This window comes from Teleopsis dalmanni, chromosome 1 (assembly GCF_002237135.1).
Source record: "Teleopsis dalmanni isolate 2A chromosome 1, ASM223713v2, whole genome shotgun sequence".
Classification (NCBI taxonomy): domain Eukaryota; kingdom Metazoa; phylum Arthropoda; class Insecta; order Diptera; family Diopsidae; genus Teleopsis; species Teleopsis dalmanni.
The window spans coordinates 122512567-122532625 of NC_051846.1; the positions used below are offsets into that span (position 1 = coordinate 122512567).

At 31.4% G+C, this 20059-nt stretch overlaps 2 protein-coding genes across 2 annotated transcripts; both read left to right on the forward strand.

Moving 5' to 3' along the window:
• Positions 1-7934: 7934 nt before the first annotated feature.
• Positions 7935-8705, forward strand: LOC119665858. The gene has a single exon (XM_038075112.1). It carries the CDS (start codon positions 7935-7937, stop codon positions 8703-8705), a length of 771 nt encoding a protein of 256 aa, XP_037931040.1.
• Positions 8706-9916: 1211 nt separating this feature from the next.
• Positions 9917-19117, forward strand: LOC119665859. Its single transcript, XM_038075113.1, has 6 exons — positions 9917-10404; positions 17155-17260; positions 17319-17409; positions 17474-17847; positions 17959-18857; positions 18964-19117. Exons 1-6 carry the CDS (start codon positions 9917-9919, stop codon positions 19115-19117), a joined length of 2112 nt encoding a protein of 703 aa, XP_037931041.1.
• The last annotated feature ends 942 nt before the right edge of the window (positions 19118-20059 follow it).

Genomic DNA, 20059 nt, shown 5'->3' on the forward strand with positions numbered 1-20059 from the left:
GTCCAGACCAGCATATACACTTATTCGCAGCCAACAAGTCGCCAATCAAAACGTTCGGTAGAAAAAGGCTTGCATTGAATTTGGGCTTACGTCGCACTTTCTCCTGAAACTTTACCATTGCTAAGGTTTCACAACCTATATTGGGGGCAGACTTTTCGGAATATCATAATCTTGTCGTCGACTTACGAAATCGCAAACTACTCGATGGCATTACCAACCTGTCTGTCAACTGTGTTCTTACTGCAGTCAATCACCCGATATCTGGTCTATCAGCAATCAATAATGATGATGAATTTCATACTTTATTAAAGGAATTTCCTGTAATCATTAATGATTCGCCGGTTTCCCTAGTTTCAACTCGTGATGTATTTCATCATATCGTCACTAATGGACCACCGGTTTTCTCAAAATTTCGTCGCCTTTCTCCTGACATGATGAAAGCTGCTAAAGCAGAGATTCAATCTCTCCTTGACGCTGGAATATGTAGACCATCTAATAGTCCTTGGGCCAGTCCTTTGCATATGGTCAAGAAAAAAAACGGAGAATGGAGACCTTGCGGTGACTACAGAAGACTTAATTCTATTACCGAGCCAGACCGTTATTCCATTCCGCATATACATGATTTCACACATTGGCTAGAAGATTGCAATGTTTTCTCGACTATTGATCTTCGTAAAGCCTATCATCAGATTCCTGTTCATCCTGCAGATGTTCCCAAAACGGTTATCACTACACCATTCGGGATGTTTGAATTCATTCAGATGACGTTTGGTTTACGCAATGCTGGTCAAACTTTTCAACGTTTTATGGACCACATTATACGTGATTTTAATTTTGCTTTTGCGTATCTTGATGATATTCTAATAGCATCAAAGAACATTGAGGAACACAAACAACACATGAAACTTGTTTTCCGCAGGCTGCAGCAATTTGAAATGAAGATTAATCCTTCCAAATGTAATTTCGGTAAGGATGAAGTTATTTTTCTCGGATTTGTAATTAACAAGAATGGGGTTAAACCAACACCAGATAAAGTCGAAGCTTTAATGCAATTTAAATTACCGTAGTGCGTTTGTGATCTGAAACGTTTTTTGGGTATGATTCACTTCTATCGCCGATTCTTACCGGGTGCCGCAACTCAACAAGCGGCCTTAAACAAACTTACTCTTGGCAATAAGAAAAATGATAAGACGGTTATCGAGTGGTCTGAAGAAGGAAAAACAGCTTTCGACGCATGCAAGATTCAACTTCGCGATGCAACGTATCTAGTTTTTCCAAAATCAAACGCTCAATTGGTTCTTATGGTGGATGCATCAAACATTGCCGTTGGGGCTGTGTTGCAGCAGCTAGTTGAAGGAAGTTTCCAACCACTTGGTTTTTATTCCGAGCGTCTGACTCACGCTCAGCGAAATTATTGGATTTACGACAGAGAACTTCTAGCTGCTTACAAAAGCGTGAAGCACTTTCGCCACATGTTAGAAGGTAGACAGTTTTGCATCTACACAGATCATAAACCGCTTCAGTTTGCTTTTACTAAGAAGCTTGATAATGCTAGTCCTAGACAGATCCGACACTTGGATTTCTTGAGTCAATTTACAACGGACATTCGCCATATCTCTGGTAAAGATAACATCGTTGCAGACGCTTTCTCAAGGATAGAAGCTATTCATTCTAGCGAGACAATTAATTATAAGGATCTTTCCTATCAGCAAACAACTGATGAGGAACTTAAAAGGCTTCTCAACGGAGACTGCAGCTTGCTAATCAAGTCCTTTACTTTACCAAACTCTGATGTATCAGTGTATTGTGACATTTCTACTGGGAACATTCGTCCGGTCTTGACGAAGCATTTTCGCAAAATCGCTTTTGACTCGATCCACAACCTTTGTCACTCAAATGGTAAAAGAACTCACAAATTATTAGCAGAAAAGTTCATTTGGCATAATATGAAGAAAGATTGTGCTATTTGGGCCAAATCCTGCATTGCTTGTCAAAAAAGCAGAATTCACCGCCACAAGAAGGTACCTATTCAGCAGTATCTACCTACTTCGTCTCGATTCGACCACGTCAACATGGACATTGTCGGACCACTGCAATGCTGTAGAGGTTTTCGTTACTGTTTGACAGTGATCGATCGTTTCTCACGCTGGTCTGAGGTTTGTCCATTGCAGGATATTTCTGCTGAAAATGTAGCTTCCGCATTCTATTCCACCTGGATTGCAAGATTTGGCGTTCCATTACGTGTAACCACAGATCAGGGACGACAATTTGAATGCTATTTGTTTAAAGAGCTGTCTAAGCTTCTTGGTATTCAGCACTTACGTACCACAGCTTATCACCCTGCTTCTAATGGAATTATTGAAAGATTTCACAGATCTTTGAAAGCAGCCATTAAGCGTTATCAAAATGACAACTGGGTTGAAATATTACCTCTCATCCTTCTAGGATTTAGAGTTGTAGTGAAAGAAGATATTAACGCATGTCCTTCACAACTGGTTTATGGCGTTGGCTTACGTTTACCTGGGGAATTCATTTCAGAAGTTAATCGCGACGTCTCAAACCCTCAGGCAGAATTTGTAGCTAAACTAAAAAGATTTATGAACGACTTAAGACCTACTCAAACTGCTCATCATTCTAGTGGAAAGGTTTTTATTGAAAAAGATCTTTATTCCTCGGATCAGGTTTTCGTCAGAAATTCCATGATTTGTAAACCATTGCAAGCTCCATACGAAGGTCCATTCACTGTTCTTAAGCGTTTCGATAAATATTTTGTCGTGGATGTTAAGGGAAAGAAAGTGAATATCTCGGTGGATCGCCTCAAAGCAGCCTTCAGTGAACAATATTTTAAGGAACAAGAAGTTAAACCTTTAGTCACTGACAAGCACGATCATAAGATTTACACTTCGCGTTATGGTCGCAAGGTGCTTTTTCGGAAGGGGGAATAATGTAGCTGTCCATATTATCGGTAATCGCAGTAAACTAGATTATAATTTAAAATATTGACAACACAAAACTTGTTAAAATTTAGAGGAAAAATTATATTCGAAGAAGAAGTTTTCAGTTTTCTGATTAAGAAGAAGAAGTTGAACACAATAAATAATTTTATAATTTAGATATAGCCTCTGTGTTTTCAAATACGTTCAAATACAGAAATCCGCTATAAGTTTAATTTTTGTTTAAAATAAAAGTTTTTAAAATAATATTTTATTTTAATAATTTATTTTATTACAATTTGTAATATTTGTATAATTTTAGTACAATTACATGTTATACATTAATACAAAACACAAAATTTTTGTATATGATTTCTTTTATTGACATTGAATCGTAGATAAAGAAGTTGTGTATATCCATAGAGACCATTTTTACGCTTTTAATTTATTTTGCAGTTTGAAAAGTTATAAAAAAGGAATTTATATGTAAAGGGTATGGGTATGAGGTGTTTTAACAACAATTATATTGAAAAACAAAGTTAACAAATATAATAAGTTGCTTTTATATAAAAATTTAGTTGAAAATCTGTCATTATTATTTAATTTTAAAATATAAGTTATTAAAGTATTGTTTACTTGTCGCTGTGTATTATCCTAATACAAAAGAAACCTACGCATAAAGGGCCTAAATTACTGATTTATTTTAAACAATTCTCTCAATTTATACAAAATTACCTTAAAACTGACTTAACTAATTTTACTATCAACGTTAAAATAATATGTTGTTTGTTATCACTAATTTTAATTTTATTTTTAATTACATTTCAAACAAGGTTCAAAAAACGACGCAAGTCCAGACACTTGTAATTTTTTCTTCTATTGTCTTTAGAAATATATTGTTATTATCATAATTAGATACAGATAATTAGATATTTAAAAATGTTACAATGTTAGCTATTATAGGATATTTTTTACCTATGTTTTTTCTTAGTTCATAATACGGGGAATTTGAACGATAACAGACTTATAATAATAATAAACTGTTCATTATAATAAATAAGTGATCATGCTTGAACAATAATTCACATAAAATATTTATATTAAATGCATTATAAATTTTTTTTAGAAACTGAACTCTTTAATTCTCAATTTAAAATTATTGTCCGGTAATATATCCCTTTAATTATTGCAACTAAATTTATTTGAAAAACAGCAATAATATTTGCTTCAACTAATTTTCAATTTCTATTTTTTTAAAACTATTTTTATTTATTTATTAATGATTTCTTTCATTTTACGCATTGAAAGAAATCACTTTGCAAAATTTGCAAAGTGAATTAATCATTTGCAGTTTTTTTGTAAAGTTTTGCAGTTTACTTTTGCAAAGCGCAAAATAAAAAGTGTTGGTGCAACAGAAACTGCAAAGAAAGCAGTTTTTTGTCAAATATTTCACTTTTCTTTTCATACTTTACTTTTCATTGAAAAGTACTTTGGTGCAACGCTTTGCATTTTTTGAGTGTTTTCAAAACTTTGCATAACTCAATTCTCAAATTAATGCTTTATGTTCTCAATGAGAGAAAAATGCTCAAAAACTCATAAAAATTTGCAAAGTGCAAAGTGAAAAGTGTTGGTGCAACAGGGCCCTGGGCCCTGTTAATGCATAAAGCATTAATTTGAGAATTAAGTTATGCAAAGTTTTGAAAACACTCAAAAAATGCAAAGTGTTGCACCAATGTACTTTTCAATGAAAAGTAAAGTATTAAAAGAAAAGTGAAATATTTGACAAAAAACTGGTTTCTTTACACTTTCTGTTGCACCAATACTTTTTACTTTGCGCTTTGCAAAAGTAAACTACAAAACTTTACAAAAAAATTGCAAACGATTAATTCACTCTGCAAATTTTGTAAATGATTGCTTTACACAAAAGAAAAGTTTCTTATGTATATTAATAAAAGACAAAATGCGTAAAATGAAAGAAATAGTTAATAAATAAATAAAAATAGTTTTAAAAAATAGAAATAGAAAATTAGTTTAAGCAAATATTATTGCTGTTTTTGAAATAAATTTAGTTGCAATAATTAAAGGGATATATTACCGGACAATACTTTTAAATTGTGAATTAAAGAGTTCAGTTTCTAAAAAAAATTTATAATACATTTAAAATAAATATTTTATGTGAATTATTGTTTAAGCATGAACACTTATTTATTATAATTATTTTTTATTTTATTATTATTATACTTATTTTATTATTATTATAAGTCTGTTATCGTTCAAATTCTCCGAATTATGAACCAAGAAAAAACATGGGTAAAAAATATCCTATAATAGCTTACATTGTTTAATTTTTAAATATCTAATTATCCGTATCTAATTATGATAATAAAAATATATTTCTAAAGACTATAGTAGAAAAAATCACAAGTGACTGGACTTTCGTCGTTTTTTGAACCTTGTTTGAAATGTAATTAAAAATTAAATTAAAATTAGTGATAACAAACAACATATTATTTTAACGTTGATAGTAAAATTACTTAATTCAGTTTTAAGGTAATTTTGTATGCGTAGGTTTCTTTTGTATTAGGATAATACACAGCGACAAGTTAACAATATCTATACATATATAAAATCGTTTGTTCGGCTGTTCGTTACTCAATAACTTTTTAATGATTTAACTAATCTTCTTGATACTCTTAGATCATATTTATATATTTTTCGGCGTTACATAGGCTATTAAAACAATCGATATTAGTTATAATTTTACCTTAAATAATAAATTTAATAATTTCCGTTTCAAACTGTCCGACAGTTTGAATGATACTGAGTTTCTTTTTGTTTGTTTTTGTTTTGTTTTGTGTATATTGTTCGAACTTTTGCGAAGTAGCAGAAATGACAGATAAAATTGAAATTCTAAATGTTAATGAAATAAACTGAAAATTAGTAAAAATATTTTTTTTTAATATATGCATTTATGTTACGTAATAATGTTTAATTTAAATGAAATTATATATTTCATTATGTATTTGAAAGAAATAATTTCATATGATATTTAATTTCATCAATTTTTTATTATATATTTATTTAAAATGAAGCATTTAGAAGCTTGCAAATAAATTAATTGCATTAAATTGTATTTGATTAGTTTGTAATTTAATTTTGCATACTTAAATTAAAACGGTTTAGTAAATTGCTGTTATCTATCTATCTATATCTTCTATACATATATAAAATCGTTTGTTCGTCTGTTCGTTACTTAATAACTTTTTAGTGACTTAACTAATCTTCATGATACTCTCAGATCATATTTATAATATACGAAAGTATACGAAAAACATTTAAAAATTTACTGATCTGCATCTTAAAGAGAAAATAGGCGGTATTTATTAGACGCTTTATTTAATAGCTATTTGTGAAAACGATAAAAAAAAAATATCATAAACATTGTGAAAATTAAAAATTATTGAATGAAGTGCAATTAATCTACAGCAATTGTAAGTATGCAATTGTTAAATCTTCTATATACCGCCAAGAACATTAAATACTAACGTTAGGCATTGCGCAGATAAGTTATAAAATTGTGTGACTTCATAATTTATTAATATTTTTACTTTAACAAAGTTAAAAAACTTTTTCTTTAAATCCAAAATATTTTATGAATTGTGGATTTACAAATTTAACTGCTTGCGAACAGTTGTAAATGATGATGGACACATGATGATGCGTAGTTTTAGTATATAATATTTTTAATATACCACCAATACTATTTATGTTGTTTTTTCAGATAAAACAAATTTATTACATTAACTTAAAGATTTCAATATATTTGAAAAATTAAACTGGATATATATACATTTGCTTAATTAGAATAGAGGAAAAAGATATTATTCTTATTAATTGTAGCTTTGCTTAAAGAAAAAATGCCAAGATTTAAAGCGAAAACAAATCTTTCTAAATACACACATAGAAGTCAAACTATGCGATTAAGACGAGAAACCAGAAGTTCTGAGGAACATTTGCGAAACAATGACACTGATAGGGAACGGATGGTGCAGTTGCGTTTAAATGAAACTCTGAACCAAAGAAATCAACGGTTAAATGGGCATATATCACGACATAGACGAACGCGTCAACACGTAACTGACATAATAGGCAACAAAATCGAGAGCGCATTCAAAAACAACGTGCATTGACAAGATCATCGTTCAATCGTCTAGCATTTGAATATGATCCAGTAATAGATTATTCAGCACATCCCAAAATTATAGTTGGCGAAATGAATATTGAATGTGGATATTGTCATGCATTAAAATTTAAAAATGAAACACCTGGAATATGTTGCGCATCAGGAAAAGTGGTATTGCTTTCATTGAATCCACCACCCGAGTCCTTGAAAACATTAATAGCTGGCATAGCATATGAGTCGAAATTATTTTTGAAAAAAATTCGAAAATTTAATTCATGCTTTCAAATGACCTCATTTGGAGCAACAAACGTACAATCAGTTAATGAAATTGTTCAAAGGAGTGTCGAACAGATTACAAAATGACAATTACATGATTATAATCAAAGCCGACAAAGTACCAGTTGGAGAACATACACGACGATTTAACGCTCCAACTATAAATGAAGTCGCTGTTGTAATAGTTGGCGAACAGTTTGAAAAACGAGACATTAAAATTATGCGTAGAGATAAAACATGGCAAACAATTGAAGATACTCATCGTTCATATGATGCATTGCAATATCCCCTAATATTTTGGGAGGGAGAAGATGGATATCAAATCAATATTAAACAACGAAATCCATTAACTGGTGTGTAGTTTTGTAACTGATTGAATAGATTTCCGTTTAGTAACTATTTAATAAATTATTTTCAGGTGAAGAAACAAACAAAAATGTTAGTGCAATGAACTCTATTACTCCTATCGTTTGATGATCCGAAACCATGAAGATAATCACATTTTAAAGTGCCGTCAATTATTTCATCAATACGTAGTCGATATGTACGCGAAAATTAAAAGCGAACGATTGCGATACATTCGATTCAACCAAACAAACTTGCGTGCAGAAGAGTGTATACATCTACACGATGCTGTTAATAATAATATAGATGGGAATTTGAACCTTAATAATATTGGTAATGTGTTCATACTTCCATCTTCATATACTGGCAGCTCACGTCATATGCAAGAATACATCCAAGATGCAATGACGTACGTGCGTGCATATGGTCGACCAGATTTATTTATAACATATACATGTAATCCGCAATGGGATGAAATAAAAAAATTGTTATTACCTGAACAAACGCCGATTCATCGTCCCGATATTACCGCACGGGTGTTTAAACAAAAATTAAATTCTTTGATTGATTTAATTGTAAAACACTCTGTATTTGGAGAAACGCGTAGCTGGATGTATTCTATTGAGTGGCAAAAAAGAGGTTTGCCACATGCTCATATTTTAATTTGGTGTGTTGAAAAAATCAGACCTGAAGAAATTGATAAAATAGTTTTTGCAGAAATTCCAGATCCAAATGTTGACAAAGAGCTATTTGAAATTGTGACAAAAAATATGATACATGGTCCATGTGGAAATTTAAATATGACGTCACTTTGCATGGAAAATAGTAACTGCACACAAGGATTTCGAAAAGATTTTGTTAGAGATACGATAACTGGAATTGATGGCTATCCTATATATCGTCGAAGAAATTCGGAAAATGGAGGCCAATCCTTTTCACTAAAGTTGAGAAATATGAAGTTGAAGTAGACAATAGATGGGTATTGCTATATTCGCCATTGTTATCCAAGATATTTAAAGCGCATATCAATGTAGAATTATGTAGCTCCGTAAAATCAATAAAATACATTTGCAAATATGTTCATAAAGGTAGTGATATGGCAGTATTTGCTGTTCAAAATATAAACGAAAATGATGAAATAACACGCTACCAAATGGGCAGATATATCAGCAGTAACGAAGCCATATGGCGAATTTTTGGTTTTCAAATACACGAACGAGATCCAGCTGTAATACATTTAAGTATACATCTTGAAAATGGTCAACGTGATTATTTCAATGAGCAAAATGCAATAGAAAGGGCATTAACCGAGTTATTTGAATTGAATAAACAACAAAACATTTTTGGGCAATACGCAAGAACTTTACTTTATTCGGAAGTTCCAACATATTTCACATGGAACAAAACTTTAACAAAGTGGCAGCCACGTAAACGACGTGTTGCAGTCAATTGTTATCCAGGATTATTTTCAGCAAACACACTGGGTCGTTTATATACTGTTCATCCAAAACAACGAGAGTGTTTTTTTTAAGACTACTTTTGATAAATGTACGCGGTCCAACATCGTATGAGTATTTGAGAACTGTCAATGGTCAGCTATACAATACATATCATGATGCATGTGGAGAATTGCAATTGCTGGAAAACGATAATCATTGGGACATCACGCTCCGGGATGCAGTATTAAGTTCTTTTCCAAATCAAATTCGTCAATTATTCGCCATATGGTTGACAACATGTTTTCCAAATAATCTCAAAGAATTGTGGGAAAAATATAAATGCTCAATGAGTGAAGATATACTAAATAGACATAGAACAACAAATCATGACTCAAATATTCAATTCAATCGTGAAATTTATAACATAGCTTTGATTATGATCGAAGACTTATGTTTACTTATATCAAATCAACCACTTAAATTATTAGGATTGTATTCGCCAAATCGTTTGGCAACCGATCTATTTAACAATGATATGTAGCGCGAACTTCAGTACAGCTCTGAAGATTTGGTTGAATTTGTTACAAGAAACGAACAAATCTTAACGCACCAACAAAAGCTTATTTATGATCGGGTTTTGAACGCCATTCCGGCAAAAGAAGGCGGCTTTTTTTTTCTTGGATGCACCAGGTGGAACTGGAAAAACTTTCTTAATTTCAGTCATTCTTGCAAAGGTTAGGATGCAAGGTAATATCGCTTTAGCACTTTCATCATCTGGAATCGCTGCGACATTGTTAGATGGTGGTAGAACAGCCCATTCGGAACTAAAGTTGCCACTAAACATACATTCATGTGAAAATGCAGTATGCAATATAAAGAAACATTCCAATATGGCTAAAGTACTTCAAAAATGTCACATCATTGCTTGCGATGAATGCACAATGGCACATAAGTATTCATTGGAAGCATTAAATCGAACACTTATAGATTTAAGTGCCAACGATAGACTTTTTGGAGGCGCTTTAATTTTATTGGTAGGTGATTTTAGACAAACATTGCCAGTTATTTCACGTTCAACCTATGCTGATGAAATCAATGCTTGCCTTAAATCATCTATTTTGTGGCGAAGTGTCCATATATTGCGACATACCGAAAACTTGCGTGTTGGACTACAGAGAGATTTAGCTGCAGAACTGCCAAACAATTGCTGGATATTGGTGATGGAAACGTAAGTCTTTATGAAAATACCCACTTTATTAAATTGCCAGAAAATTTTTGTAAAATAGTTAATTCGAAAGAGGAATTAATAGAAAGCGTATTTCCTCACATATATCAAAATTATCAGAACCATCAGTGGTTTCAAAGTAGAGCGATTCTGGCTGCCAAGAACTTAGATGTCGATGAAATCAATTCCAAAATTCAAGCTATGCTACCTGGTAATTTAATTTCGTTAAAATCCATCGACACAGTGGTAGATGAAAACGAGATTGTCTTTAATTATCCCACTGAGTTCTTGAATTCGGTTGATATGCCAGGACTACCACCACACAATTTACTTTTAAAAGTTGGTTCACCAATCATTTTATTACGCAATCTAAACCCACCAAAATTATGTAATGGAACAAGATTAGTAATTAAAAGAATTATGGGGAACTTAATTGAATCAACAATATTAAGTGGAAAATTCAGAGGAGAAAATATATTGCTTCCACGCATACCAATTATACCAACCAATGTTCCAATTCAATTCAAACGATTGCAATTTCCAATTCGTTTAGCATTTGTGATGACAATTAATAAATCTCAAAGACAAACATTAAAAGTATGTGCATGTTCCCGTGTTGGAAAACCGTCTGATCTATATATATACGGTCAAAATGGCTTAACAAAAAATATTGTTCATGATTTAGCTTTAAGATAACATAATAGCTCATAATATAACTCTTAATATAATATTAAAAAAACCTTTTTTATTTAAAATGTAGTGCTTATAAGGATTTGAAGTAACATGAAAATATTTGTAAATAAGTAATGCATGTGAACTTTTTGCAGTTCAAAAGAAAAAATCAATTCAAAATAATTTTCGCATTAAAATGCTAAAGGTTAAGTTGAATAACAACACAAATATTATAACTCAACTGAACAGCGTTCGCCGGGTCAGCTAGTTTTAATATAATATAATATTTTAAAATTAAATAATAATGACAGATTTTCAACTAAATTTTTATATAAAAGCATCTTATTATATTTGTTAACTTTGTTTTTCAATATAATTGTTTTGTATAACACCTCATACCCTTACTCTTTACATATAAATTCTTTTTTTATAACTTTTCAAACTGCAAAATAAATTAAAAGCATAAAAATGGTCGCTATGGATATACACAACTTCTTTATCTACGGTTCAATCAAAAACATAGAAATATATATATATAATAATATATATATATATTTCTATGTTTTTGGTTCAATGTCAATAAAAGAAATCATATACAGAAATTTTGTGTTTTGTATTAATGTATAACATATAATTGTACTAAATTATACAAATATTAGAAATTATAATAATAAAATTTATTAAAATAAAATATTATTTTAAAAACTTTTATTTTAAACAAAAATTAAACTCATAAGTACATACTATGCATTAATCATGTACTCATACCATCAAAATATCAAAAAAAAAGAAAAATATACAAACAGAAACGAAATGCTTTCAAAAACCAATACAAAATGAAAGTGATGCGAAATCTTTAATGAAGCTGCAGTAGTTGTAAAATGTAACGTATCTCCTTACCTCATTTATACTTATTGGTTTAGAGTATTCTTAAATAACTTTATATTTTGCTATCTCGACCATGTCCTGTCCTTGACCTGTTTTCATGTTTTAAAAAGTTACTTAAACTTAAAATTACATCCTGAAAAAGTTTTAAGTTGTAATCACTTAATTTCTTCAAGACTTTTGCTAATTTAATATTATGATCTTTTAGGCTGTCACCGAATACAATAACATATGTCATCAACATATAGAAATATTTCACTAATAATATAATGCCTGTTAATACGAGTGTTAACATTCGTTGAAAACTGATCAAGTTGATTTATAATCCAAATAGAAGTATTTTAAACTCATAATGGCCACCGGTAATTGAAAACTCAATTTTCTGTGGAGACTTTGTGTCTATTGACATTTAGTGAAATGAACTATTCATATACCATATAGTATGTCTTAAAGGCGTGTTAGTGAGAATTTAGTGTTTATTATGTTATTGTTAAGTTTTCTATGTATAATCAATCACAAGTCTCCATTTGTTCTCTTCTTCAGCTGACTTCTTCGGTACTAGTTTGAAGAGTTTTAGGGGCTTGTAGAAGATTTAATTATATCGTGATCTAGTAATTTTTGTAGTTGAGATTTTATAACGGTGTTATGGCTATGTGGTAATTTGTAATTTTTGATGTAAATTGGAATATCATCTGTAGTTGCGATGTGTTCAGTATAGAAAACGTTATTTGTTCACCTTCTAATAAAAATATGTGTTGATAATCTAATACTAAGAAATGAGTGTTTCATCATCGAGTTTTTGATTTGTGACTTATTCTAGTTTATTAAGAAGTTTTTGTAGACGTTGATGGTTGTGTTCTATTTTATGCTTTTTATTGCTATGATTGTCATGTTTGAGTAGACGGTATTACAATTACTTTGTAATAAATGGGGACAATTGTTTCTTCTTTGTTATTATTAATTCTTTATTCACCAAATTGCATTTGCAAGTTTGCGATATCTAGGGATGTTCTGTAGTTGTCTGTAATACCAACTACTACTACCGTAGTATGGGAGTTTATTCTTAATTATGAACAAATCGGCACCTCCGCGGATTAATAATTTTATAAAAGTATTGGTATTTTAGCAATTAACTTTTATGTAATTAGATATATTGATGTTGTATGTGTAGATTTTATTTTTGATTATACCAGAGGAGAACTCTACTGGTTTTTCTCTGGTAGAATGTAGTTTTCCTGTGATATTGTTAAGCGAACATATCTTTGGTTCATATTTATTTTTATTTTAAATGCTTTAAGGGTCAAAAAACCCTTTCATTGCATCATCTTATAACTAACTTAAAAACTAACAAAAAAGAGATAAAAAAGAGATATTATTTACTTAATATATAACAATTTACAAATTATTAGATGATAAAGCAAAGGCAAGAGATTGAATTAAAAAAATATTAAATTAAAAATTAAATTAAATTAAAGAATACAAAAAAAAAAATTTTTTAAATTTAAGATTAAAAATTTAAAAATTTAGAATAGAAAAATAAACATTACAAGCAGAAAGTTAAAAAATGACAATTAAAGAAAATTATCAATTAAAAAATAGAAATAATTGACAGAACGGGTGGTTTTTTTCCTATTATTAGTATTTCTTTATTTATACTAATAGTTTTGATTTCTTTGGTTTCTTTGATATTTGTTGTATTGATTTCCTTCGCTTTTATTGGGTTATTATGTGTGGATTTCTAGTTTGGACTCAATATTTATTAAATTAACGGAGCTTTTTAGATATTTTAGAGTGTTTGGTTTTTCTTCAATAGTTTGCTTAGTATATCCTAAACAATTTTCATTAAAATAAAGAATGTTATCAGTACTTTACTTTACATATAATTTTAGACTATCCATAGCCAAATAAAAACATGTATGCAAAGTTTCATTTCTATGTGTTTCTTCTACATTTTATTGTTGATTCCACTACACTTCACTGTACTTATGTATATTATAGTTTATAATTAGTTTCGTCTACCAGTGATGCAAAATGTCAGGATCGCCAATTATGATGTAATATTATTTGTTTATTTATCATGGCATGTTCTATGCAATATTTGATTGTATAAACTTAGCTTATTGAAAAAAAATTTGTACAACAGTTTTTAAATTTTGCCTATTTTGAGCGATATATCTGATCGTCCATAGGTTCTACTGCCTTCGGATTCCAGATTAGTGTCGCATGTTCTACGTCATTTGTGCTTTTGTGTAACGTGTATACAATCCACCTATATTTCTGTTGTAGAATTTCTATTTCGAAGGATTCCTGCATAGTTACACGCCATAGTCGCACATTAGAGATCACTCTCGGCCACCAAATGTGCCACCAAATGAAGCTTTGCAGTTTTTGGATAGATGTTCGCGTAAAGTGTCATATTTCACTACCATACAACAGTACTGATTTAACACAGGCGTTAAATATTGTAATCTTAGTGGTCTGAGCTAGGGTGCGATATCTCCAGATCCGAGTGAGTTGCAACCTTACTACCTTGGTATTCAAATTCACAAACATTTTCTATCGGTATATCCTCAACATAAAGTGGAATTTGGTTATCTGTTTTAATTCGCATGCATTTAGTTTTGTTGATATTAATTTTTAGGCCGATTACTAACGCTGTACTAGCTAAGGCATTAAGTTTAGTTTGTATGCCATTATGGGTTACCACCCAAAGAGTAGAGCCGATCTGCATATGCTACCTCAGTGAGCTTTTCAGAGAGCTAGGACGTTGAAGCTGTTATTTGACGTTCCATATACACAAATTTTTCTTGTAAAAATAAACACTTTTCTTTTTTACACCGAATTCCATTTTCTTTTAAAATTATTAATACATTTCTTACACGTTTGATATGTTTATCGATACTAGAAGCGGTTATAATAATATCATCAAAAACATTTGCACAGCCTTCTTGATTTTTTAATAATTGCTCGAAGTACCTTTGCAAAATTGCAAGCGCACTAGCAATACCGTACGGAAGACGTTGGTACTGAAAAAGTACCAAAAAAATTTTGGTATATCCTTTTGTTTGAACTTTATTGATTCTTTAAAATCTTTAATAGTTCGTAATGCAGGCTTAAACAATTCAGAATAATTTTTAATTATTTCGTTTTTTAATTTTACTATTGTCCCATTTTGATAAATTTCAAATCCAAAAGGTTTAAAAAAACCAACCTCGAATAAATTGTTTTTGCTGTTGACATCCACAACGATAAGAAAAGCATTTTTTTCTATTTGTCCACATGTCACGTTCACATTAATTTGTCCTAATATTGGAATTTATTTCTCACTAAATCCACATCGGTTATGATTAGTGTTAATAAGTTGAATGTGAGTGTATATGAGCGTGAATTTTGTTATAATAGAAACCGACGCACCTGAATCTATTTTAAACTGAGTTACGTTATTTAAAAATTTTAATTTTACAAAACTTTTACCACTTTCATAGAGCACATCACTTTCATACAGCTTGCATTTTTATACTAACATTCGCCTCGCGAGTGGGACACAAAACATTCCGAACACCATTTAAACTTGTTAGTTATTTTATTAAAATTCGTACGACTCAGCAATAAGTAAAACTTCTGCTAACGTCGACAGAGTTTTTCGAAGCGCAGCGGCTCTCACAGCATCGTGTGGGGTATGCAGAACTATTTGATCTCTAATCATTTTATCCACATATGTTAACTGTTGTTGCAGGTTTCTCCGTTACACATATAGTTGATCTTTCTTGCAAGGTCACGGAGTTCCGCTACACAGTCTTTATAAGTGGCCTCATGTTTCATCAAACAGTTTCCAATGTTTGCATGTGATGCTTAAAATGGTTTGTCTGTTAGTTGATCCAGAGATACGAGTTTCATAATTGAACCTCTTAATTAAAAGTCTGGAATGGTGGTGGTGTTAATATATTAGGCTATGTGTCATTCAAGGTTCTTGCTCTCATCGAACCGATCAGCAACGACTTCACGAAATTTTGCTGTTCCAACATCATTTTTACATACCAATCTGGTTTTAAAAGTTTTTACACCAACTCAGCCGTCTCCACCATTTCAATTTTTAACAAATATAGTTATATAGTAATATATAGTAATATATAGTAGATTTGAAGTTCGTCAAAATAAATCACTCATTAAAATTGGATACTCATGACATTCACAGAGCTTTCGCAATTATTGCTATTATTGCCATAATATTGAAATCTTGTGTTTGCAAAAGTTCTTGCTTTTGAAGTATCTGTCGCTGTTATTGATGTTGGTGTGACGAATATCAGAATTGTGATTACCTGCTAACTGTGATATTTGCTTTGAGTTTTGTGTATTTTAAATTTTGAGTTTTTTGAATCTTATTTATTTTGGAATGATATACTTATCATTTTTTTTGTTTTGTCTTTCTGACTTGTTTTTAAGGAAGAATACTACTTTTTTGAGTTTGCGAATGAAGGCAATGAAGATAAAGTCAATTCTTCTGTTTGGAATGCTTATACCTTTGGCAATGCAATTGATTGATTGTTTGCATGTATTTGTCGACTATTTTAAAACATTTTCTAGAATTTCATTGCAACCACTTAGATCTTAATTTGATTTCATTATTTTTTTCAAATTTTTTTGTGTTTCGTTACGAAACTCTTTCTGCTTAAAATTCTTCTCCAATTCTTTTTCAATTTGTCTCGAACTTCCACTTTATGTTAGATTCAAATCAAACAAATCCTTTCCGGCAGAAACATTGTAAAGAATTCTAATTTGTCCATATTGAAACTATATTTACTATTCATTTTAGTTAATTTGCCTTAGGAAAATAAATTATTTTCAACCCATATTAATTCAAAACATAACAAAAAAATTATTTTAAAATGATTCATTAAAAATCTCAATCGATAAAAATATTAACTGGAAATACCCTTATACAACACTTCAATACAATTATTATTTTACAACTTTGCATCTTTCATATTTAATGCTTTTTGTAAATCTAGCTTGAGTTATTACAACAAACGAAATTGCAGATGCTAACCTGAATTTGAAAACTCACCTAAAAAATTATTATATGTTACTTGAAATTTGTAAAATTCGTTTTTTATGTAGTGGAATATTGTTTGAAATGTTCAATATGAATTTGATGATTTTTTACTTATTGCAAAATAATTTATTTTACTTTTTCAGGACTATGACATCAATATGTTTTGTCTGCAATTTACCAATTATGTCCCATCAAGTCGGATTGGTGTGGCAGGGTGGAAATGGCTGGGACGACCTTGTCAGAGAACAAGTAAGTGTTTTTTTTAATAATTGAGACGAATTCAATAAGACTGATTATATATAATTAGCTCGAAGAATCAACAATTCGTCAGCGTTTAGGTGGACGCCGTGATTCGGCAGCACAAATAAACACCCCTCCTAGTACATCACCCCCACCAGGTAATAGACTTGATTAACCTTCAGCAATAACTAGACAATAACTGTAATTTATTTTCTGATTCAGGTATGCAACGACGTCGTCGAAGTTCTCTAGCACAATTGACTGACATTTTACGAGAATGGAGTGGTGGTGGTGCAAAACAGCAAACAGTTCAGAGAAACACTAAAGCGCCTCTTAATCGTCGAGAAACACTTGCAGATTTAGCACGCAGTCTTCCATGGCGAACTCCGACCACTGATGCTGCCACAAATTCCGGAACAAATTATATTGCGCCACGCAAAAGGCGAGAGTCAAGTGCTGATTCAGGAATACGCAGTATGCGAACACGTCGTGATTCAAATACTGCAGAATTTGTTAAACACTGGAATAGACGAGAGAGTGCAATTGAAGAACCAGCAGTTTTTGTTCCTGTTGCTGTTGAGAATATACAAAAAAGCGTAGGTTTAAATAAATAATAATTAATAATATAACTATTTTATGGCATACTTTTATTCTGAATTTCCAATCAGTAAATGTATTTTAATCAACTGCTGTATGTGATATTTTAGACTTCCCGTCGAGGTTCAAGTGAAAGCTATCTTTCTGTCCGACGCGACAGTAGTATTGTATTTGCAACAACCCCACCTCCACCACCACCAAAAATAGTTAGTAGCCAAAAAAAACGTGATTCTTTGGCTGCACCTGACTTTCCCAATTTCCATCAGGAGCAACGTCCTTCCGCCAGCTCAGCAGGTTCCGATATAGTTCCAATAATATCTAGTGCAAACTTTGTTCAGGTCGACTCAGCATGTCAAGCACTACCACCACCAACAATTATAACAAGTTCTGTTACGCCGCCTGCAACAAGCCCTACTACTTCTAAGAGCAGACGGGACTCAACTACTCAATGTGGGCGTGTTAATCGTCGCGACTCAAAAACGTGTATTTCACCTGAACGTACACCAAGGATACAGCGCCTGCAACGACAAGCGACTGCTTTTGATGAAAGCTGCCTACCAGGTAGCAGCCGACGTGGATCACAGCCAGCACTTAGCCCTGATCCACCAGAAGATTGCGAAAGACGAACATCAAGGCGCGACTCTCTCAGTCCTGATAGTGCATCACGTACCGGACGACGTGATTCACGTACGCATTTGTCACCCGATCGCAATCATGATAGGGATGGTAGTCCACGTAGATATACGTTAAGACGTCAAAGTTCATCCGCAGCTCGAAGCTCACGGTCACCAGACTCAAATAGTTGCTGCTCTTCACGTGACCACAGTCCTTGTTCCAGAGCACCACAATTGGCAACAACTGAGTCAGTTGCACGTCCTGCGATACGCCGACAATCTACAACGGAAGAAATTTTAATTGCACGTGGTTTCAGACGACAATCAACAACGGAAGAAATGATTCGTTGCCGCAATTTTCGACGTCAGAGTTCGCAAAGTGACGATGTTTGTCGGTAAGTCATATTAAATGGTAACTTAGTTCTTCTTAGTCTTGTCACACTTTATATACATATGCCCAAAAATTTTCAACATTTTCAATAAATGTGAACTATATTTTAGTTATAGAGGACGCAGAGACTCGTCGGCACAAATCATTGACGGCACCATAGGCACGATGACTGTGGAGACCACTAGCACATTTTTCGATTCTAGCACACAAACTGGTAAGATTAAAACTAGCTTATTACAAATTAAATTTCTCTCATTTAGTTAACTTTATTTTCTTTTTAGTTAATTTTATTGATAAAGTAATAGAATAATTTAAAATAATGCATGTAATTAAATTAAAAAGTAATAGTGAAAATAATAATAATTAATTTTTCTGATTTATAATAATGATCTTAATATACTGAAATTACTCTGCCTGTATTCAACTTTCGTTAATAAATGTAATTTTAATCATAAAGTGGTTTTATATTCTAAAATAACCACTTTTATCAATAATTAAATGTTTAACTTTTGTCAATATTCATCAATTTTGAATTCAATCGATTTTTTGAAACAAATACGATAAATTTTTGCTGAGTGAGAAAGCATTACCTGAAAGCATTTTGTTACTTTGTTTTGGAATAATCACTTTCAACAGAGCTACAGACAAGAGGAACAAAAACTCAACCTTGATGTAATAATTTTATCCCATTGCTGCTCTCAGTTAACTCATTTTATACTTTGGTAAAGTCCTTACTCTCAATGTTACATTTGCGCGCGCATGCAATTTCAATGTACGCAAGTACATTGAATAAGATGTTCTAACACATCTCCATGAAAGTTCTAAATAAAATGCAAATGCAAAACTGTCTCAACCATTTTCTATACAAATCACATTTTTACATTTTAATGAGTGAGCACGAAGAGAGCTGTACTTCCTGTAGTGAAATTCCATTTCAATAGTGTGAAGGATTTTATAATTCAGTTTACATTAAAACACGGACTTGAAGCAACGACCACCGGAATTTAAGTGAAACTCTTTACACTGATTTTATAAGAGACGGCATTTGAAATTTTACTAAAATTAAAGAACATATATAACAAATATACAAGCAGTTTCCATTTTCTTTAACAAGTGCTAGCTTAAGAATATATCCTGACTTTGTCAATATATCCGTCTAAATAATTTTATGCTGAAATGTACATAATACTTAAAAGTGAAAGATTT